We start from the raw sequence: 24,269 nt of genomic DNA on the forward strand, positions 1-24,269 counted from the left end.
TCCGCACACACCTCCTGGCCCTGCAGCACTCAGCTCTGCCCTATTTCCATATCCTCAATTAGGGATTCACAGTACACACCAGAGTTATTAAAGGCTATCAGATCTGGGCGTGTTTCCAATGAAAACGCAAAATATTTGAGACTTTAAAAAAGCCCATTTTAACCGGCAGACCTCCTCTCCATCTCTGTTAAGCAGGCTCTGGGCTCCTGGGTGAGGAGTGGGGGGCTCCTCCCCCCTCTCTCCATCAGCTTCTAGCGAGGGGTTCGCAGCTCTCCCCTGGCTGGCCTTCTCTCAGCACGGTCTGGGCACACAGCACCCGGGACAGATGACTTTTGTCTTAGCCGTTTATTGCATCTAAACAAAGCCCACGGACTCTTCTGCCCTTTTTGTACAAGAGAAACGGACTGCTGAGCCCTGTCGCTGTCGAGAAGCCTGAAAATATGGCCCTCGAGCAGGAAGTCATTTCACAGCATTTCACGCAGCCACTTTGGCACTAGGGAGGACCCTGCCTGAGAGAACCCCGGGACGCCCCACATTGGCAGGAGGTGCCGGTCTAGGGCAAACACAGGTCCAGTACATGCTTGGTCAGACTGCACGGCCATGCCGTGACCAGTCCGGGCTGGGAGCCCATTCGAGGCGTCTCTCCCAAGGCGCAGGTCTCAGGAGAACAGGACACTCGGCCCTTCGTACCCAGGGCTGTTCCGGTGCACACACAGCGGCTGCCGTTGCCATCATTATCTCCCCACCACGAAGCTGGGCTGCTCCTCTTCTTCCTCCTCCTCTTCTTCACTGTCACTGGATGGATGCTCTTGAGAATGGTCAGAGCCTGCCAACAGGACAGAAGGATGCTGTAAGTATATCCACACTAGGCTGGCATCTCAAACGCTTTGGGGAAAAAAGAAAGGGGGCACAAATTCAACAGTTCATGTCAACGAGCAGGCAAAAGGAGGACACAGAAAGCCATCGCCAACACTCCCTGACATTCGTGAAGTGCCTGGTGTCCTGGACACAAAGCCAGCTAGAAGGAAGCTGTATCACCCACAGTTCTGGGTATGGAGGTGCCCAGTGCCCGGCACAGAGGCGTTACTTGAACAGAAAGGGCTCTCTCCCATCTGAGGTGAGCAGGGGATGCCTGGCAGGGCCTCAGTGGAAGAAATGGCCAAGCTGAGCTGGGCCTCTGGGGACACGGTGCCAATCCACTGAGGGAAAATCAGAAACACATCCCAATGCTGTGAAGCACTCTGCCCCCCAATTCTGCAAGAAACCATCCAAACAGAGTCCTGAGAGCTGCTCTAAGCGGCCAGCCTGTAACAATGCTGCCCCAGGCCCTGCGCCCTCCACTCGGAGAGCTCTCCGGACCTCTAAAGTAGGAACACCTCATCGGCCCACCAAAGCCTCGCTCCTGGAGATAAGGCTGGGTTAGATAGAACCCTTTTACAGAACACAAAGTGACAAGGCTGAAGAAAAATTAAAAACTGGGTGGCCTGAAGCTCAGGATGCAAACAAAGGGTCAGAAAGCACAGGGCAGTGTTAGTGACTTAACCCTATTTCTTCCCACTTTTCCACCATCTTCCCAAAGAGAGGGGCTGCCTACTCTTGTGACACCCCATCCCCACTTTGGGGAAGTGAACACAGAGCCTGGCTGTTAAAATCCTAGACATTTCCGTGCACCAGAACCCAGCCCCTATTGGGCTCAGAACTCAGAATTGCAAACTAAATTAACCAAGAGTCATAGGATTAGCAGGAACCTCAGAGATCATCTAACCCAGCCCGTCCTCACAGGCATCTTCCTGGGAGCCCCCTGACAGAAGGGAAATCTGCCCATAGCCACCCAAGGCTGTCTCTGATGGTCTGGAAGCTTCTCCTTCTACTTTTTTGGGTCAAAGGCATCTTCCATACTAGGCCCTTCAGATCCTGAAGACAGCCCTCCGGGTCTCCCTGAGCCTTCTTTCTACTGGGGTCTGCCTCTGGGGTGTAATTTCAGGCTCCTTCTCCATGACTCTGGCCACCATTCTCTGAAGGCAGTGGACACCAGGGTTCGAGTTCCACCCACTCTACTTGACTGACTGCACAGCTCTGGTCAGCTCCTGACAGAGAGGGATGAGCACGTGATTCAAAATGGTCCCAGTCAATGAAGGAATTTGTTTTGCTTGAGTAAAAAGATTTGTTATAAAGGCTGTTTTTCTTTTATTCCCGAGAGGAGAGATGCTTCAGGATTGGAGAACATGATGACAGAGGTGCTAAAGCCTAAGATCTTAGATCTTTTGGAGTTTCCCGGTTTCCAGAAGGGCAGGAAGGAGTTTTGAGAAGACCTGAAGTCTTTTAAATCAGGTCACATTGCCTTCAGCAGTGGAGCTCCCACCCACACAGGGCACCCAGTAGATTTTCAGCAATCTTATGAAACAGTTCCAAACAAGCCCTGGGTCATTTATTGCTGGCTTGATAACACTGAAGATTAAGTATAACTGAGGCATGAAATGCCAGTGACTCATATGTCCCTTAGCAGCCACCAAACCACACTGCAAATGCCCCAAATGGGGCAGTGCCCTCTGGATCCCAGTCTCAGCCTCCTGGGCAGGGGCAGCATGTGGAGGGGGAAGGAGGAATGGGAGGGGAGGGGAGAAGCACCAACAGCTAAATGTTCGACACTGAATTTCTTAACTCTTTTCCTCTTCACCCTCCAGCAAGAGATCAGTGAACCAAAAGAACAGAGCAAAAAGACAGCTTGTACCCTCCTCCTCCTCCTCCCTCTTCGAAGAAAACAGCCCATTTCAGTGGCTTCCAAGAAAGGAGCAAACCTCCCAGTGTGCAGCAACTCTCCACCAGGTGGTAAAGCCAATATCCTTTGGCTAATCAATCTAATGCATCAGAACCTCACCGAGTAAGCACAGAGAGGCTCACACCTCCTCCTGCTAGCTGAGGGCTGCAGGGGACATTGTGACTCACTGATGGATTTCAAAATGAGAGGAGACTGAAATGCCCCTTCCCAGGGTGCTGGCTCCCAAAGGTGGGAGAAGCTGACAAGCTGAAGACTTTTAATGAGGCTTGGAAAAGGGAGGTTCTTCCAACTTAAGTGGATGCCAGGTCACAGACCATGATGGACAGCCCACAGTCCGCACAGAGGCACACGCAAAAATCTGCCACTCAGATTCCTGTTATGTCCTAAGATGAGTAGGGGAAAACAGCAATCTCCCCAGCTCCCTAGTTCCCATCGCTGAAGCCTAGTCCCTTGGAGGCAGAGTTCAAGCAGGAGGATGTCACTTGGAAGTGAGGCCAGATGTCCACCCTGAGCTGTGCTAGAGCTGGAGCTGCTGTCCAGTGTGTGAATAGATGATGGAGGACAGGCAGGAGAGCTCCACTGTCACTCTGCTTCTGTTTTCACTACTAAGAAGGATTACTGAACCAGGAAGGACAAAACAAAGATGCCTAATGGGCAGGTGGGACCCAAGAAAAATGAGCTGCTGAAAAGAGGATCCTCAATAATGTGAACTTCCCAGGCGAGCAAAAATGGCATCCCCAGAGACTGGCAGATCAAACCAGATGAGTTTGCTAAGCCCCTCTGAGCAAACATTTTGAAAAACTGTGAAAAATAGGAGATGCTACAAAAGGCCAGAACATGAAAACTGGTCAGGAGGTGGTGGTGGTGGGATTTCTGTTTTTGTTTTAAAGAAAGGCCACAGCCTACAATCTATAGACATCAATAAGCTTAGTTGTGATTGATGGCAAATTCTAGAACTCATTGTTAAAAGGCTGATTTGGGACCAATGAGAGGTGGAAGCTCTTGCCTAAGCATCGTCATGGCTCCATTCACAACAGACCACATCACACTGGCCTCAGCTCCAAGACAGATCAGGAGACACCGTGGCCATAAGAAACAAGAGTTCCTCAGAGCGCTTACAAGTCTCTAAGGCTGTCCTTGTGAATCTGCTGGGGCCACACTGACAGTGCATTTAGGATTATTAATGCGTCAGTGTCCATTTGAAGGGAAGTTTTCAGAGCTGATGGGTAGAATTACAAAATGGGAAAGATGGAAATCCTGAGTCACTAAAGTCATGCAGTCCAGCCCACACACAAAGAAATGACACAAGAGTCCCCAAGGGCCTCCACGTGAAGACCTCCAAAGAGAGAGAAGCTACCACGTCTTGGAGCTATCTGGACAACTCAAACTGTTAGGATCTTTCCCTGATTATTACTTTCATCTGCCACTCCTGATTCCAAACAGAACAAGTCTAGTCCCTGTTGGACATGGCAGCTCTTCAGATACTTGAAGCTACCATCATAGTTCCCCAGAGTCTTTGCTTCATTAGGCCAAACGTGCCCAGTTTTTACAGCCAATTGTCCTTCATGAGGACTTGAGTGCTGTTCACATGTCAGTTTGTCAATGTTTGTCTTAAATGATGGCACCCAAAATGGAACATGATGGTCCAAAGAGATTTTGGGATCGACTCCTCTCTGGCCCTATGCTTTGTGTCAACAATAATTTGTATGAATGCACAGATGACATTCTGTCACAGAATTTGAGTTGGAAGAGACCTCACCATCCTCCTACTCCAAAAGCCAGATCCAAAAGGAATACCCACTATCATCTGCCCAAGAGGGGACCATCCAGCCTCTGCCTCAAGACCTCTATTAAGCAGAAACTAACTACCCCGGAGACAATCCATTCCAGGACAGATAGACAACTATAACTGTTTCTAAGAATCTAAAGCCTAAATTGGCTTCTTTGCAACTTCCACCTGTTGTTCTTCTCCCCTCTGGGTGACATGACAGCCTTTCAAATACTTAAAGCCATTATAAAAGACTGCCTGCCCTTTGATCCAGCCATACCATTGTTGGGTTTGTACCCCAAAGAGATCATAGATAAACAGACTTGTACGAAAATATTTATAGCTGCGCTTTTTGTAGTGGCAAAGAACTGGAAAGGGAGGGTATGTCCTTCAATTGGGGAATGGCTGAACAAACTGTGGTATATGCTGGTGATGGAATACTATTGTGCTAAAAGGAATAATAAACTGGAGGAGTTCCATGTGAACTGGAAAGACCTCCAGGAACTGATGCAGAGTGAAAGGAGCAGAGCCAGAAGAACATTGTACACAGAGACTGATATACTGTGGTAAAATCGAATGTAAGGGACTTCTGTACCAGCAGCAATGCAATGACACAAGACATCTCTGAGGGATTTATGGTAAAGACGCTAACCACATTCAGAGGAAGGACTGCAGGAGAGGAAACACAGAAGATAAACAATTGCTTGAATGCATGGGCTGAGGCGGACATGATTGGGGATGTGGACTCGAAACTACCACACCAATGCAACTACCAACAATTTGGAAATAGGTCCTGAACAAGGACACACGTTACAACCAGTGGAAATGTGCGTCGGCCATGGGTTGGGGGGAGAGTGGGGGGTGAAGGGGAAAGTAGGGGCATAAAGTATGTAAACAGGTTAAAAATGAATATTAATAAACGTTTAAAAAAATACTTAAAGCCAAATCTCACCTCCTCTTTGGATCAAACACCCCCAGCTCCCTGGATACTTGTCATAAATTCAGGATCTGCATCTTCCTGGAGGTCTTCCCTGAATACTCAAATTCCAGACAAAGCAGAGCTGAGCAGGCCAGTTAACGGGATGACCAGAGTCCTGACCCAAACAGATCTTGAAAGGCTAAAGCAAAGGGCCACACCTCAGCACCTCCAATGGGCAGGTCCTCTCTACACAGCTAGTCCACACAACTTGCCAACAGCATCCTTTACACCAACTACTAAGTGGAATGCACAACAAGCACTGATTACACAGCTGCTGTGTGCCAGGCACTATATAACTTTTCTATTTAATGGCGATGAGGCCTGTCCTGCTTAGCTGACAGGGTTGGTGTGAGAGCCTAAAGACAAACTATGCCAAGGATCAGCCCTTACATGACGACACATCATGAGAGGAATGTACAGAGGCAGTGAGGTGCAGCAGGCAGAGTGGGCCTCTGTGGGCTCAGATCTCATCCCTGACGCCTCCTGGCCACTGACTCTGGATGCTTCCTGCGACTGCTCAGTGCCCAGTGCTCGAAGGCTCTACATAACAGCACAGACCAGATCTGTACTGGCAAAACTCTCCTCCTTGGGAGTCCCCTGGCTACAAAATCACAAGACCAGTTTAAAAAAACACACAGTAGAGGGCAGCTAGGTGCTCTGTGGAGAGAGCCAGGCCTAGAGACAAGAGGTCCTGGTTCAAACCCAGCCTCAAAACTCTTCCTAGCTGGGTGATACTAGGCAAGTCACTTGACCCCCATTGCCCACCCTTACCACTCTTCTGCCTTGGAACCAATACACAGTACTGATTCTAAGACAGAAAGTAAGGGTTTTGGAGGGGGGGGGGTGGGAGAGGAAGATCAAGGTTTAAAAAAAATGCCCAGTAATATACTCCATAGCCTTAATAAGCAAACTTCAATGAACAAAACTGAAATTTTCCTTGACTAAAGCTCTGACAAGGTCTCAAGGTCATCATTCTGCACCAGCCACTCCATTACCATTCTTCACAGAGGACAGAGAAATCAGACAGACTCCCAGGCATTCAACTAAATTCAATGGCTACTGAGCACCCTGGAGGTTTCCTTTTTTCTCAAAGTGCTGATTTTTCTTAGTTTACTGCTTCTTTTGATTTATAGTAAAGAAAAGAATTCCAGAATTCTAACCCCAGCCCTCAACTTCAAGTGATCCATGCTGAGAACATCCACATTGCCACATGCTCTCACTGGTGCAGAATACAAGGGAGTAAGGCCTTCTCATCCCGTGAGACTCCTGCCAAAATCTTTCCTTAAATGATCTACTGAAAATGCTGGAGGCATTCCTTTCTGTTTGCTTTTCTTTGTGTTTAAAAAAAAATTTCCTGTATGCTGGCCTTCATCAAGTCTTCCTTTAATGTTTCTTCCGGGGGAAAAAATGATATCGAGGGAACTAATGCAAATATAAGACTCGAATCCCCCATTCTCCACTGGATAAGTGGTCAAAGGATATGAACAAATATCTCAGAAGAAAAACTTTAAATTTTAGTAATATGAAAGACTGCTCCAAATCACTAACAGGAGAAATGCCCATCAAAATAATACCAAGGATTCACCTGATACCTAGGAAATCGGCAAAGATGACAAAAGGTGAGAATAATCAACATCGAACAAACTGTGGGAAGATGAGCACATTAACAAACTACTGAGGGGGCAGCTAAGTGGCATAGCAGACAGAGCGCCAGCCCTGGAGTTGCAGGGCTTGGTTCAAATCTGGCTTCAGACACTTCCTAGCTGTGTGACCCTGGGCAAGTTATTTAATCTCAAATGCCTTACCCTTGCCACTCTTCTGTCTTAGAACTTATACTAAGACAGAAGGGTTTAAAAAAAATATATTGGTAGAGCTGTTAATTGGTCCAACCATTCTGGAAAGCCATTTGGAATTATGTTAAGAAGAGTCTAAAATGTCCCTACCCTAAGACTGAGAGATCCCACTGGTCGGCATGTGCCTCAAGATGGTCAAAGACTGAAAGATCTCAAGCACTTCTAAATATTTAGAGCAGAACTTCTAAGAAGAGCAGATTACTAGAAATAAAGTAGAGGCCCATCTATTAGGGAAAAGCTAAACCAAACCAGGGCTCAGGAATGGGATGGAATACTGCTATGCCATTAAAAAAAAAAAAAAAAAAGAACAAATTTAAGAAGGTTCAGGAAGACTTAAATGAATTGATGCCAAACAAAGAGAACAATATGCACATTGACTGAACAATCTAAGTGGAAAGACTAATGTAACCAAAATATTGAAACTGGACATCGTGTAACACTAATAACTAAGCTTGGTCCAAAAAAGATCTAAGACTGTCGGGGCCAAAGGATGTGATGGTTTATTTTCCTGAACTGCCTTTTTTTATTGTTTGCTATGAGGTTCTCTGATGGGAGAAAGAGCAACAGGAATAGGAAAACATTATATTCAACAAAACATAGCAATACAATTTTTAAAAAGAAAAGGAAAAGAAGGGAAAAGGAAAGGGAATAAGTATTTTATATAGCACTTACTATGTGCCAACCCCTATATTAAGCACTTTAAAATTATTGTCTCTTTTGATCCTCAGAACAACCCTGGGAGGAAGGTGCTATTATTATCCCATTTTACAGATGAGGAAACTGAGGCAAATAAAGGCTAAGTGATTTGCCCAGGGTCAATCAGCTAGTAAGTGACTGAGGCCAGATTTGAACCCAAGTCTTCCTGGATCTCTATCCACTGCACCTCCTAGCTGTTGATACATAAGTCCATCGAGAATCATCTCGACATAAACCATGAGCATGCTTATGAATTGAACTTAACAGGCAGACTGCATCTTGATCATCATGAAAAGGAGAAGTATAGAGAACTTACAGGTTTGTTGTTTGCTAATCACAAAAAAGCATTTGGTTTGGTAGAGCAAAATATCACCTTATTCCTCCAAGAGGACTTCTTCCAAACACAGGGCCAAATCATCAAGATTCCTTGAAGGTTCCAGCAAAGATCGCTTTGAATGATCCCAAAGGATGTCCAGTGCAGAGCTCTCATAGTAGAGAGTCTCCTTGAACAGTGAGATCCTCAAAATGTCCTGTTGCTAGAGCTGGAAGTTGAGTAAGCTGTTCTGGAAAGCAATTTAGAACTAGGTCCTTGAAGTCAGTCAATGTGCCCTCTCCTTGATGAAGTGTCATAATACCCGTATTAGGCTTATGGCCCAAAGAGAACAAAGAAAGCAGAAGACCCATATGTACACGACTGTTTATAGCAGCTCTGTTTGTGGTGAATGTGCTGAAAGAAATGAAGAAGGGAATCATTTCAAAGAACCCCGAGAAGACTTCAATGAATCGATGCAAAGTAAAGTGAGTAGAACTAGGAGAACAATGTATAGAATTAGAACACAATAAAGACTCAAGAATTCTGAACAACTGATAAAGGATACTACTCGCCTCCAATAACAGATACATGGACACAAGGTGCTCATGGAACCACATGGTTTGGACAGTCAATGTGAGAATTATTTTTGCTTGACTATAAGTATTTGTTACAGGGATTTTGGTTTTCTTTTCTTTTTTCTTTTTTTTCCCCCAATGGAGATATGGGAGGTTGGGTGGGAAGAATGGATTGTTAACTGGAAACCCAACAGAAGACATTTCTCAAAGATGTTCACTAGAGTCAATGTCTTTAATGTAGTTCCCATTTCTCAGTCATCAGTTTGCCTAGCACAAGACCAGGCATGTAATAGGTACCTTATAAGTACTAAAGAGATGGCCTGAAAAAGACAGGTGAGGTTAGAGCTACTCTAATTGCATACATCCATTTTCTTATCTTCCTTCTGGAAATGGCCCTCATGCTGGTAAATGGTGGTCACTGAAGTGATTTCCAGGGATGTGCACACGAATATGTGAAGGTGCATGAACATGTGTGTATGTGTGAGACGTCCCTGCTCTCCACAGCGTATACCTTTCCAATGCTCTTCTTGAAGAATGCTGCCATGACATAAAGACACAAGGCTTCCGACTCATCTAGAACCCCTTGGCATCTCCCATTCCTAATCTGGACCGGGTTCTCCCAAAACGTACTTGTTTTACTATTCATTTCTTTGTCTGGTGAGTTCTGCAGCACATGCTAACTTCAATGGAAGGACCATGTCAAGTTCCCCATCGAATCTCTCTACTTTGGCTAAAGCAAAGCCCAAAGAACAACATGTCCAATTGCTGCCACATAACATATACGCTGTGGAATCGATACTGTATATTGGTCCTAAGGCAGAAAAACAGTAAGGGCTAGGCAATGGAGGTTAAGTGACTTGCCTAGGGTCACACAGCTAGGAAGTGTCTGAGGTCACATTTGAACCCAGGACCTCGCATGGCTGGGCCTGGCTCTCAATTCACTGAGCCACCCAGATGCCTTCAAAGATTCCAAGTTTAATGTAACAACAGTTATTTAAAGCTATTTAAAGCCTTTTTTTAAAGGCTCCTAGCTCCTTAGTACCACATGCCCCAAAGAAAGGAAAGAGGCCTCCCAGGTACTTCTACCTGTTTTCCCTGGGTTGATGTGGCTAAGTAATCCATCACAGACTGCCAACATGCCAGGGATGAGCTTGGCAGCAGCTCCTAAAGCTGTTGTTTCAACCCTCTGAGGCCCTGGAATTACCCTCTCTTCTATTTTGAAGTGTCAGAGCAAGAGACACTGATGCAGGGGAATGGAGGGGGAAAGGAGCAAGAAAAGAAAGGTAAAAGGATGGTGGGAAGAAATTAAGACGCAAAAGAGGTGACTTCTGCTGGACTAAACACCAGCCTTTCCAGAGACCCAAATGTGTGGAAAAAAAAAAAAAAAACAACCACTTTCAAACATGGTGGGGGCAGCAAAAGGGCCACTTTCTTTTTAATCCTGATATACCCAACACTCAGTCCCATCCCACCCAGCTCTGTGGCCAATGGAGCTGGAAGGATTTCTGTCCAGAGAAGGAGGGAGTGGCTTCTGGAGCCACTCACCCCAAGGGAATTGGTTACACTGCTAACAAAGCCAAGGGAAGGAAGGCCTCAGAAATTTCGAGGGCTCGAACTGTAACCTGCTGGAGGCCAGAGAGAATGCATTGCGTCCCAGCAGTTTATTCTAGCATTCAGGTCCTTTATATGTTTCTACTGAATGGATCTGACTAGGATACACCTTAATTGTGGGAGGGGCAAAGGGAAAGGGCAATGGATGCTTGCTGTCTTTCCATCCTCTTTGGAGAGAAAAACTAGACTAGGAGCTGTGGAGGAGCCCTCTGGCTCATATGTAGCCCACGCCTCTGCTGGCACTATAGGCTGCAGCCTCAAGACCTGGCAAGAGAAGTCACACAGGGGCCCCCAAGTGGCCCAACTGTGTATGGGCACGGTACCCTCTCTTCTCATGCTAACAGCACAGGTCCAGGGAAGCAGCTACTCAACAACAAAAATACTGGCATATCTGAGCAGCAGGAACCCAAGATCAAGGTACCTGGAAGATGGGAAGGTGCCAATGGCATGGGAAGAAGCCACGGCCCCCGAAAATAGGTAATTTTTTGATACCAAAAAAAAAAAAAAAAAAAAAAAGAGAATCCATCAATAATGACCGGCTTATCTGTTTGCATTCCCATCTCTGAACATCTGTATGAGAATAGCTTATTTTCACGAATGAAACTCCACAGCTGATCACAATTGACTGAAAGGCTCAAGATCTCACTGAGCTCTGTTATCTGTTGGCTACAAAAATGCATTTGATTAGATCAAAGTATGCCACCTTCCACTATATTTCCTTCATGAGATTTCTACTGCATGTGTGATATTTCTAACATGACACAAACAATATGGACATATATATTGCATGAAAGTATGGGTATAACTTATATCAGACTCTTCATGGTCTCGGGGAGACGGGGGAGGGAAAAAAATCTGAATTTTAATGTCAAATTGTTTCCACATGTAACTGAAAAAAAACACCCCTAAAATAACAAAAATTAAATAAAACATTTAAAAATGCAAAGCAAAATATCACCCTACAGGCTCTCTTCCAAAAAGGAGTACCCACATCTGAAATCATACAAGATTCCTTGAAAGTGCAACATTCTTTTTTTTTTTTATACATACTTGATAAAACTGCATTTTTTTTACAACCTTTTGTACACTTTGTTACAAAATGATAGAAGATTATACCTTATTTAAATCATGTTTTTGGTAGGCGGATATGCAGAATTTGAGTGTAATTATCATGTATTTATAGGACCTTGGGCTAGTGATTTCCAATGATTATTCCAATTTCCATAAGTGAATGTGTTGCTATACATATATAAAATACACACAAGTTGTTTTCCAGCCTTGAAAACACTTTTTAAAATGGTACGGTTGGAGAAAGAGCCCCGATTATTAACACTGCAAGGAGAGGCTTTATAAAACAAGAACGGGGCAGCTGGGCAGCTCAGTGGATGGAGAGCCAGGCCTAGAGATGGGAGGTCCTGGGTTCGAATCCGACCTCAGATACTTCCCAGCTGTGTGACCCTGGACAAGTCACTTGACCTCCACTGCCCACCCTTACCACTCTTCCACCTAGGAGCCAATACACAGAAGTTAAGGGTTTAAAATAGAAAATTTAAAAAAATAATAAAAATAAAATAAAAAGAACAAAGTTCTCCAAATGTGTGTGCCACTAGCATGGAAGAGGGATGCCCTAGAGACAGTGAAGTCTGTGGGATACTTTGGTTTGAAGATGACATTATGCCAACTGCTTCGAGCTCAGAGTATCACAGAATTTCCTACATAAGATCCATAATCTCTCAGAAGATTTGGACCTAACTATTCCTATTAGAAGACAAAAAGATGGCCAATTTCGATTATATAAGTTTTTATACAAACAAAACCAATGCATCTAAAATGAGAAGAGGAGCAGGAAATTGAGGGCAGGGTAATCTGCACTAAGTTTCTCTGATAAAGGTCTCATTTCTAAGTCAAATTTTAAAATAAGAGCCACCCCCTAATTGGTAAATAGTCAAAGAATATGAATAGGAAATTTTCAGAGGGAAGAAATCCAAGATCTCAATAGTTATATGAAAAAATGCTCTCTATCCCTAATTTAAATAAAAGAAATACAAATTAAAACTACTCTATAGTACCAACTCATACCCATGAGATTGGCAAAACTGGCAAAAAAAGGGAAAATGACAAACATCGGAAGGATTGTAGGAAAACAAGTAGGTTAATATACTGCTGAAGGAGCCATGAACTAATCCATCCTCCTGGGAAGCAATTTGTAACTATGACCCAAAAGCTATTAAGACTATACAGACCCTCTGACCCAGCAAGATTACTACTTGGTCTGTACCCCAAAGAGATCAAAGAAAGAGGATAAGGACCCACTTGTACAAAAATATTTCTAGCAACAATTTCTGTGGAGGCAAAGACCTAGAAACGGAGAGGGTGCCCAACAGTTGGAGAACAGCTGAACAAATCATGGTGTATGAATATGATGAAATACTGTTGTGCCATAAGAAATGATGAAGGGGATGGTTTCAGAGAAACCTGGGAACTGTATGAACAAATACAAAGGGAAGTAAACAGGACAAACAGCTCTGAAGGACTTGGGAACAGTGACCAACACAATGATCAAAGGCAAATCCAGAGGACTTTCTGTTGCCCACTTCCTGAGAGAGAAATGATAGACTCAGTGGACAAGTTGAAGTGTGTGTGTGTGTGTGTGTGTGTGTGTGTGTGTGTGTGTGTGTGTTACGTGGCCAATGTGGGATTTTGTTCTGCTGCTTTCTCAATGGGTAAAGAGGGGGCAGGTGGGAGGTAGAGAATTGGAAAATGACAGTAAAATGAAATTGATTTTTAAAAGAAAGCAGATGATGAAGACCTCTTATGCCATCTAGACTGTGCAGACGGTGCCCAGTGCCCACACGCGGGCTTTATCAACATGTATGCTAATACGCAGCCACACAATGCCTTCAAACGCCTTAAGCTTCTCCCTAATGGATTGACCAGAGTCTGAATACACACATTCTTCTGAGGAGATTCTTTAGCTTCAAGTCCCAGTCTCTGAAAAATAGAAATTGAGGATCCCCCAAAGGAAGAAGCTCATGGCGGAGTGAGCAGGCTGCAATATATCAAGAAAGGGAAGAGCCTGAAGCATTGCTGCCAAGGCCTAGAGGACCACAAAGAGCCAGTGACACGGTGTGAGCACAGACACTGGCCTGAGAGCTGCATAGATAGCTGCATAGGTTCAAGAGTGGTTTCTAGAAGACGTGAGCACGGCAACATGCCCCCCTGGGATGCCTCTCCACTGGGATGAGCTCACTAACCCCTTGGAGGGAGCACCATCCTAGAGTTTCCAAGCAGCAAGATGGTGGCTCCGGCCCTTCCTGGGCTGTCACTCATCTTAGAATACAGTTGTTCCATTACCCCGACCAGACGACAGACTAGGAGGGTGGGTTCTACACCTCTGCACCTCTCTCTGTATCCCCAAACACACAGAACATGACAAAACTGAAACGCAAGAGAGGAGAGCACACAGTAAGAAAATAATCGATGTCTTTAAACAAGCTCAAATCTCCACGAGTGGACTGAAAGACCTTGAAAATGGGATCGTTTCGGAACCACTCTCTCTGCTCTTGCACATTCAGAGGAACCTGGGAAAATCTCAGAAAATTGCAGATAGTTTGATGTTCTGGTTTTGAAAATGAAGAAAAGAGGCAAAAGCTGAAGACCAGTATATGTGACCAGAAACAAACTTCTAGAATGGACTATCAAATGATAAGTATTTGGAAATGTAACCGTTTGTCAGGAGGGGGAAAAAAACCACCTTTGATTTGCAGGAGCCAGCATGGGTTCATTAGCTCAAGTACAACTAATCTGACTTCCCTTAAAAAAAAATCAACCAGGTTACTAGACTGAGAGATGAGAAAGAAGAATGAGACAGAAACAGACTCCTACTCTCAGCAGTTATGATGAAATCTCATCATGGTGGCACTGAGCTGACCTCTGGCCTCCTTGAAGGCTCTGCCAGTGCAGCACACTCTGGGGAGTCTTTCTAGCTGGAAAGGCTTTGAGTCAAGCCCTGTGAAGAGATGCGGCCTGTCTTTCAAGCACCATCCTTGATCCCAATCAGAAACAAGCGACATCGACAGTCAGTAGGCTGGACAAAGCAACCCGTGAAACCAAATCAAATTTTAACATTTTTAACATTTTAAAGTTTTAACAAATGTTAAGAAAAGTTAACACTGTCTTTGCAAAGCTTGTTCCACTTCTCCCATGGCAGCAGCAGAGTTGGGAGGAAGGGAGCTACAGGAGTTATGAATGACAGGTTTTCGACATTCACCAAACTTTCCCTTGACTGTCAATTGTTTAAAAGAGGGATTCCTGCCCAAAGCTGACATGCTACTACTGTGGAAGCTGACTCATACCAATCTGGGCATTCTTGCCATCAACAAGACAAGACACAAGTTACAATTAAACGAAAGGCTGGCTCACAGGTATTCCTTGAAGAGGCAAAGGAATTGGCAGAATAGGCTTTATTCTATGCCCAAAAGTTATGAGAAATATTTCTGGGGACATTTGCTCATTTTACGCTGCAACATGAATGGGAAAAGACCAGCGTGAAGATAAGATAACTGCGCCAACACTGGTTGTTAAGGAGACAATATTTTTAAAAATCTAATGGAAGGCTTAATGAGAATTAATCTCCAAATCAAATCAAAATATGCTCTAATACTTGGTGACTTCAATGAAAATGTGGAAAGGGGAGAAGATAGGAAGAAACATGGAAAAATGTAGTTCAAGAGAAAGAAATAAGGGAGGCCCAAACTTTGCAGATTATGCAGAAGCCTCATGTCTCTGTATCATGAATACTTTATTTAAAAAAAAAAAAGATTTGGTAAATGCCACTACTAAACAACAAAACTGGCCACATTTGAATAGGAAGGAAAAGTCTTATTATGGATAAGTCCCTGAGCCAGCTGTCTGTCCAGTCACACCACTGAATTGTTAGAGCTGAGATGAAAATGTATAATAAACCAGAAAGGACGGTAATTTTAAAATATGAAAGCATACCAATAAATATAATCCCAAGTTATTGAAACAAGCTACTGATGAATTTTTAAAACGGGAAATGGACAAGAGAAATGACATTAACATTATCTGAGAATTTCATCGAGAAATTATGTCCATGTAAATTGTTCTAAAGAACCAGGCAAACTCCTTAGATGGCAAACTCACACTTGCATGCCAGCCAGAAGGAAATGGCTGCCAAAGGCAAGTGGGTTAGACTATATAAATTCATCTGCAAAATCTCAGGGAGCACAATGGGCAGGTTTGAGCAGGAGACTCTCATAAAGCAGAAGCAGGGAAGAGTGGAACCAGTCTAAAGGAAGCCTGCCACTGGAGAAGCCAGAATATGGTAGCCAGGTTCAAGATTTTTCTTAAAATGCAGAACCTTAAAATGTGATTAACCATGACTAACAACGAAGCATCTAAAGCCCCCAATCTAAGAATGAAAAGGACATCAGTGACAACTTCTCTAACCCAGCTGCCAGATCAGGAACTCAAGGAAACAGCCTGTAAGTAGTCAAAGCTCTGCACAAAGTCTGGCTGCCTTTCCCCTCCTCCCAAGAGAATCCATTTCTAGTCCAAGCTTCCAGACGTGTAAAGGGCAGCAGGAGCTCTCACTCTCAGGAGTTTTGTGGCCTGGCCCCAAGGGGCTGAGCCAGTGTCCGCCAAACTCCTGCCAAAGCTGATGGGACACCGGACACCCGCCAGAGCAGTCATCCCCTGGGGAATCAAGGGTGAAAAAAAAAAAAGAAAATATACACAGGAAAAAAAGGACAGATTTGCAAAATGACTATAAGAAACTGGGTCCTCTGTTAAAGCTGATGGAACCATCATGCTTAGATGCTCCCATCATAATCACTGACATGATGACTGAGGAAAAGAAAATGGTGCCAAAGGAATAGGGAATGAGCTGGAAAATTTTGAGACTCTGCTGGAGCTGGCACAATGGGGAGGACACTGAGAGACCCTTGAGGGCAGGAAGGCTCAACCCAGCCCTGAGTGAAACCAGGAGAAATAGCCTGAAAAGCCTCCTCTCCCTACTCACAAACCTTATGAAGGTCTCACACACACACATATTCACTCACCTCCCTCCCTTTGTAGAATCTGTGGTGGACAAGAAGGAGCGTGTGTGATTTGTATGATTGGAGAGAACTCTCAGGCCAGCTGAGGGTCTTTGAGAAAAGGACTCCTTGGGGCACTGAGACCTGGGGAGCAAAGGGCTTTTCATGCAGCAGAGTTAGCACTGGATGCCAAGTCTTGTGTCTCTAATGCTTTAGATAAATAGGATTTCCTCCTGGGGAGGTGAAAGGGGTAGATGATACTGCAGAAAATCAGCAAAAGTCTCCAGTCTAAGATGAAAATATTCCCCAGGCCGACCAGGCAAGAAGCAGACCCCCCGAATGAAACTCTAAAAACCCTTGAGAATGCCCCTCTGGCTAGCCATCATAGAACAATGCTGTTTCTTGACAAGCTGGTCACTGGGCATCCCTGCTGTGACCATCACCACCTACCTTCTTTGGGCTTCTGCTGCTCCTGCTTAGCCTTCTTAGCCAGTAACTTCTTTTCTTTAAGCTTTTGACTGGAAAGTAAAAGAGAAACCCTCAGTGGCTCTCGGTGTCTTACACACCTCTTACGCATTTCAAAAGTGGAATCCTGAGCCTGTACACTTTCCACATTGAACCTCAGAATATTGCATATGGAAACAAGATTAAACAGTCAGGAGGAAGTTCCCAAGAGCTCCTGCCCCAGAACAAACACAGCATCTGAGTCTTTGGTCAAGGCATGGGGCATCTGGCCTGGCTTCACTCATACAACAAGGGCTCCAGTTTCCTTCTCCTCTTATATGATTTAGATAAACCTAGAGGTAAAATCTGGAGTCCTTGAGGTATTTATATTTAAAAACAAAAATGCCCTAACCTTCTATATTAGTTTTACTTCTAAGACAGAAGAGCAGCAAGGACTAGGTAACTGGGGTTAAGTGACTTGCCCAAGGTCACACAGCCAGGAAGTATTTGAGGCCAGATTTGAACTCAGGAAAATGAACTTTCTTGACTCCAGGCCTGTGCTACCTAGCTGTCCCAAAGTATTTTTTTAAATATCTAAAGTTGTTTTTTTTTTTTTAACTCTGAGACATTTATTTAGGACTCATCTGTTACTCTTTGGAATATTTATTTTAAAAACACAACAATGAAGAGAATATAAAAATCAATGTGTGTGAGCAGGGAGTAAAATGCATAGACTGTTGAATTAATAATCTACAATAGTATTTCCCAAACCAATCAAGGTAGAGAACAATTTGGGGCTGAAAATGCATCAAGAGACCAGAGATGTAGGGACATAAAATAACAATGCTAATTGCTTCTGATTTTTCTTTGGGTCTTCAGCACTTAGCACCCCGTAAGCCCTCCATTAACAGTGAATAACAGTTGCCTTTTACATCAATCGATATTTATTAAGCGCCCAGGCAAAAGACAGTTTCTGGCCTCAAGGAGCTTACAATCTAATGAGAGAGACAGCACGCAAACAAATATACACAGAGCAAGTTACAGACATAATAGATAGGAAATAATTAACAGAGAGAAGGCACAAGAGTTAAGAGGGATTGGGGGGGGGGGGCTTCCCATAGGAGGTAGGACTTTAGCTGGGATCTGAAGGAAGCTAGGGAAGTCAGAAGTCAGAGTGGGGAAGGGACAGAGCTCCAGGCAAGGAAGCCAGATAGAGAAAATGTCCAAAGCAAAGAGATGGAGGACAGTTTGTGGGACTGACACAGTCAGTAGGCCAGTGTCACTTGGTCAAAGCCTATGTGGCAGGGAGTATGGTGTAAGAAGCCAGGAAACATAGGAGGGGACAGGTTAGGAAGGGCTTTGAAAGCAGAACACTTTGTATTTGATCTTGGAGGCAATAGGGAGTCAGTAGAGATTACTGAGTAGGGGAGTGACATGATCAGACCTTCACCCTAGGAAAATCACTTTAGTAGTTGAATAAAGTGGAGACTGGAGTGGGGAGAGTGTCAGCAGGCAGACCCATCCTTCATAGTTAATTTGATCCTTATAATAACTCTGAGAAAGAAGAGGTTAACTACTATCCCCATTTAGCAGATATGGAAACTGAGGCTCAGACAGATTCATAACTTGCCCAAAGTCACACAGATATCAGGTACCCAGGACTTTGGAGCCCAAATCCACCAATCCTTCCTTAGCCCTACGGCAGCCTTTATACTAAAGTTGCAGGGAAGAAGACGCTAAGTTTACTTTCATACTGAAAAACTGCTCCATGTAATAAAGGTTTTTGTACCGCCTATGATTTAATTAGTCTATTCACCCAATGTCTAGGAGTCCCATTCACATCAAGTAGAATCCTGGGAGTTCCACAGGATTGGAAAATGCTAAACCAGAATATTTTGCTTCTTTCTGTCCCCAAAAGTAATAGATACTCTCATGGTATGAATTCTACTAACTCTCAAGATCTCCAAACCTTGAATCTGAGATATTTCTGGTCCATTAGTTGGCTAAAGACTCATTTTCAATCACAAGGAAGGCTGCGTCCATTCCCTGAACAATGGCTTCCACCTCCCCTTCACGATTATTGTCTCATCTCTGGGCACCAAACCCAGTGCCAACATGACGTTGGACCAATCACTTCCCCTTTGAGGGGTCTCCAGGAGCTACATCTATGACTCTTGGCTAGACCCCACTGTCTGACGGGAAGTTTCTTACCGTTTCTTCCGACGTTTCGCAGTTTGCTCTTCTGCCGTCACTTTATTCCTCTGCAGTCTCTCCTGGAATTCTGCATCCATTTTTTGCTGCGAAGAAAATGCCACCTTAGAAACAGTCACATCTAGCAAAGTTGAAGGGCCTCTTATAGAGGCAGCAGCAATGCATGCTGTGGTAATGTAGAGGCCCCTTCTCTGTTTTGGGAAGTAAGTGGTACATGTGTTATCACCTCCATTTTACAGGGTAGGAAACTGAGGCCTGGAGAGGAAAGGGCCTTGCCCACAGTCTGAGAACAAGTATAGATCAGTTCTCCCTGAACCTTCTGTTTTATGGAGAGCTTGCCTTCATGCTCCTCCATGGCCCATGACTTTCTAGACTTCAAAACCAAGCCTCCACTCAATGTACAATGTACAATAGTCACTCTGTTAGGAGCAAGTCCAGGCATTCCTGATGCTTAACACAGTACATGGCACATACACAGTAAGCACAAACACTGAATAATGCTTTTTCATTCAGTCATTTTTTAAAAAACAGACACCTCTGCTCCTGGGACCTTTCTCTGCTGGACTGTCCATCCACAAGGTCTATCTCCTCCTCCCACTAGTGGTCCCTCCCTAAGTCCGAACTATCAGACAGACCCAGGCCAGCCTGCCTCCATTGCCCTCCTGGATCTGTTTCTAACTTTCTGGACTTCAAGCCCCGACCTTCATCTCTGCCTTCTGCTTTTCTAGCAGTGCTTGGTATAGAACAGTGATTCCCAAAGTGGGCGCCACCGCCCCCTGGTGGGTGCTGCAGCGATCCAGTGGGGCGGTGATGGCCACAGGTACATTTGGGGGTGGTGAATAATTGTAAGGGGGCAGTGATAGTATGTGACAGGGGGCGCCAAGTAATATTTTTTCTGGAAAGGGAGTGGTAGGCCAAAAAAGTTTGGGAACCGCTGGTATAGAACAAGGGCTTCATAAATGCTTGTTTCCTTCCTAAGGAATAATTTAGCAAGAGACAGTGTTTCTCAGAACCTGTTGTCACCCACAGCTTTTATTAAAAACTCCTTCTTTCCACCACTGGCTCCTGGTTACAGGTAGAAAATGCCCTCAACATAGCATCCAGTGTGCTCCCTATTGGCAGGTCACCCCAAACCCTGCACCTCTGAAATTTTAGAAGGTTGCTTCTAATTCTGCTCAACAAGGCTAATTCCTCTGTCTCCAGACACCCTTTCAGATATTGGCAAAGAGGGATAATTGTTCCCACCCTCACCCAGGTTTTGGCTTCTTCAGATGGGTTCTCCAGTTGGCCAGTGTCTCATCCAAAATAGGATGCCTAGGATTGCATAGAAAATTCCACCTTAGACACCCTGGCCTCCTTGTGACAGATTTGGGCCCAGATGCAGCACCCAGCGGGCCACTGCAGCCAAACAGAGGAGTCTCACCTTCTCAGCCATGGCATCCATGAAGTCCTGCCTCTGATACTCTCTGCGCCGAAGATGCCTGTAAACGTGAAATTCCCCACTGCCAGCACCAGCACTCGAACCTACAGCAGGACAGAAATATTCAGGCATGTTACAGAAACCAAGCTGTCAGTGCTAACTAGAACTAAGCATCTCACGCTTTGGCAGCTGAGAAGACAGGAGACTGGAGACAACAGAGAGAGAAACCAATGAGAAAAGTAGTCCAATAGGCCAGATAAAAAGGGATAAAGGCTTCCCAGCTGTGTGACCCTGGGCAAGTCACTTGACCCCCATTGCCCACCCTTACCACTCTTCCACCTAGGAGCCAATACACAGAAGTTAAGGGTTTGAGAAAAAAAAGAAATTTTAAAAAAAAAGGGGATAAAGGCCTGAATGAGAGTGATGGGCAGGGGAAGGAAAAGGCACAAAAGTCATGGAGCTGGAATGAACAGCACTAGACAACTGACTGGATATGGGACATGAAGGAGAGAAAGGAAGGGAAACTGGAGAATGGCAAATGATGGTATTCTCATCACAAGACTAAGCAATAACCAATATCAAGTACTGACTGGGATCAAGCAATGACCTTGGAGTTAGGAAACATGGGACTGGAATCCTAGCTAAGACATTTACTGGTTGTGTGACTCAAAACAAATTATCTCTCTGGACCTCAATCCAAAGAGAACTTGGAAGACTATCTGACCCAACCCCTACATTTTGGGAGGGAAAAAAATACACAAAAAATGGAGAGATTGAGGGGGATCATTTTATTTACAATATCTACATCATGAGACTGTTGTGCGGAAATGGCTTTGGTTCATGCACTCCAGAAATATAAGCAGCTCTGATTGTTTCCCACATCTCCTCATTTTATTAGCAATTTGGGGTCAAGAAGCATCAAAGCAACCATCATGCTCTGGGAGTCTGGACTTGAAGGCAGTATCAGAGACCCTACCATACAATTCTGTGGAAGGAGTTATTAATATTTCCATTTTACAGAAAACTTTACAGCTGTTATTATCCCAATTTTACATTTGGTGAGGTTGAGAGATGTTAAATGACTTGGCCAGGGTCACAGAAAAAAAAAGTCTAAGGAAGAAGTTGAACTCAATTCTGCCTGACACCAAGTTCAGCTCCAGTCCCCACCTAAGCCAGTGGTACCAAACTCAAATGGGAAGCAGGGTCAATAAACTGTACATAAAGATCCCTGTGGGCTGTCTACTTACCTCAAAAACCACATAGTAACCATATATCTGGGTTCTATTGTATTTTTATTAATTGTTAAATATTTACCAATTACATTTTAATCTGGCTCGGGAGCAATAAGGCATTTGGCACCCCTGTACCAGGCTGTGCCTTTCTGGCACCTTCCATTGGCAACACTGGAATCTGGCTGGCTGAGTGGAGACTGAGCCAGAAGAAGCCATCCAGGGTTCCAGCTGCCATATCACACTGCCTCCAGTAGAGGGATGAGGCATGTACATCAGCATAGGAACAAATGCTAACTCTAATGCTCTTATACACATGTAAGAATGCATGCATACACACACACACAAACACAAATATTAGCGAGAGATGCTCTCCCCAAATTCATTACCCATAACATCTCTGACAAATTCAGGAGGCGGTCTTGGAGCCCATTCATTAATTTTTTCTGGAATAGGAACAGTTTTGTCCTGCAATATTAAAACATTACACTAGATTAGACATTTGCTGTGTTTACAATGCCCAGCTCTACTTGACATTTGCCTTAGACTTTTAAAAATTAAAAAAAAAAGTCTTTATAACTCATTTACTTTGTTCCTTGGAGTCCAAATGTTCTCTCTTTAAATTGTTCTCCGAATTTTGCCACTTAAACTGTTCATCTTTTTTTCCTTTAAACTCTTACTCTAAGACAGAAGAGTGGCAAGGGCTAGGCAAATGGGGTTAAGTGACTTGCCCAGGATCACACAACCAGGAAATGCCTGAAGTCAAATTCGAAACCAGGTCCACCTGACTCCAGATCTGACGCTCTGTCCAGTGCTACCCAGCTGCCCCATTCCATTTATCTTTGATTACAAACATGTGGAAGGGCTTAATGGCCCTCCTTCCACCTCAGTAAAGCACTGACAACGTGTAGTCTGGCCACAGCAACCTGATACCCCAATAACTGTTCTCAAAGTCTTTGTAATACTAAAGGTCAAGAGAGAACTTCCCTTTATAGCACAGCATCTTAGCATTCTAAGAGACGGAGGTCAGAGAACCTAAGTAGGGTTCTACTTTTAAAAATGGAAAAGGCTTATTGATCCAGGCCCCCAGCATCTCTCATTTCACCTGTGAGAAAGTGGAGGCTCAGAGAGATTAGGCGACTTGTCCAAGGTCGCAAAGGTGTTAAGTGACATAACCTGGATCTGAATGTAAATCAGAGCCTTTTCCCTTTGTGCCATCTCATCCAGGTTCAACTAATTCCTTGGTAAAGGAATCTCCCCTGTAGCATCCCCAAATGTAAAACTGACCTCTGACCTTCCCTAAGCCAAAGCCTCAAGCTCTTTGGGGCTCTACCCATAAGCCAGAGTCCCCTGGACAGAGCCTCTCCATCCCCCTAACCTCAGGGCTCCTTTACACTCATGAATCATTAGGAATGAAGGGCTTCTGTTTTTCAAAGTTCCATCCATCCGCATTTACTAGGTTATAAATTAAATTGTTAGAGAAAGCTAAGTGGCTTGGTGGACTGAGAGCCACTCTCAGCTATCGGAGGTCCTGATCTCAGGCCCTTCCCAGCTGTGTGACCCTGGGCAAATCACTTAACCCCTTTTGCCTAATTCTTACTGCTCTTCTCCTTGGAACCCATTAAAAATCTTGATTCTAAGCTGTAAAGTAAGGTGTTTTTGTTTTGTTTTGTTTTAATTTAAAAAATTTAAAGAGGGCAGCTAGGTGGCTCTGTGGATAGACAGCCAGGCGTAAAGATGGGGGTGGGGTGGGGTTCTGAGTTCAAATTTGGCTTCAGATACTTCCTGGATGGGTCACTTTGTCTAGTCCATAACTACTCTTCTGCCTTGGAACCAATACAGTGTAGATTCCAAGACAAAAGGGAAAGGTTTAAAGAAGAAGAAAAAGAAATGAAAAGAAATCTATAAATTAAATTCACAACAGTATTATCACGACGATGGCGTTGCCCCATAGACGCCCAAAAGGGTCTCGGAACCCCTGGGGCCCCGGAGGGGGAGAAGCAACCTGAAGCCATGGCCAAACCGGTCCCCGGACAATACAGAAGAAAGGCTGCCTCCGTGGTGGCCGAGTGGCCGCAGTTTAAGGAGAGGCTGCTCAGTTCCGAGCAGCCCGAGGCCCCCGGACCCCCCCCTCCCCCAACTTCAGTTTCCCGCTCTGACAGCAACTCTGCCCTCACCGGGTTCTTCATAAGTCGCTCCAACTTGAGCCGCTGCTCCTCGGCTGCGTTCTTGGGGATGACGAGCGGCTGCGGCTCCTTCTTGGGCCGCGGCGCCCGAACAGACGACGCCGCCGAACTCGCCATAGTACAGCCTGAGCTCTACCGCCCGCGGA

General features: G+C 44.7%; 1 protein-coding gene across 1 annotated transcript; it reads right to left on the bottom strand.

The window, feature by feature from the left end:
- Positions 1-128: 128 nt before the first annotated feature.
- PRKRIP1 (PRKR interacting protein 1) lies at positions 129-24,269 on the bottom strand. Its single transcript, XM_044676453.1, has 6 exons — positions 24,115-24,269; positions 22,327-22,405; positions 20,712-20,812; positions 19,289-19,374; positions 17,084-17,151; positions 129-826 (listed from the first exon to the last, which is right to left on the bottom strand). The coding sequence occupies exons 1-6, from the start codon at positions 24,238-24,240 to the stop codon at positions 735-737; spliced, it is 552 nt and encodes a 183-aa protein (XP_044532388.1). The 5' UTR covers positions 24,241-24,269; the 3' UTR covers positions 129-734.

This window comes from Gracilinanus agilis, chromosome 4 (genome assembly GCF_016433145.1).
Source record: "Gracilinanus agilis isolate LMUSP501 chromosome 4, AgileGrace, whole genome shotgun sequence".
Lineage (NCBI taxonomy): Eukaryota > Metazoa > Chordata > Mammalia > Didelphimorphia > Didelphidae > Gracilinanus > Gracilinanus agilis.

Coding starts and splice junctions, on each gene's coding strand:
- PRKRIP1 (XM_044676453.1), bottom strand. CDS start 24,240: ATGGCGAGTTCGGCGGCGTCGTCTGTTCGGGCGCCGCGGCCCAAGAAG. Junction 19,375..20,711: donor TGGATGCCATGGCTGAGAAG/GTGAGACTCCTC, acceptor TTTTCTTCGCAG/CAAAAAATGGATGCAGAATT. Junction 827..17,083: donor GCAGCAGAAGCCCAAAGAAG/GTAGGTGGTGAT, acceptor TCCTGTTGGCAG/GCTCTGACCATTCTCAAGAG.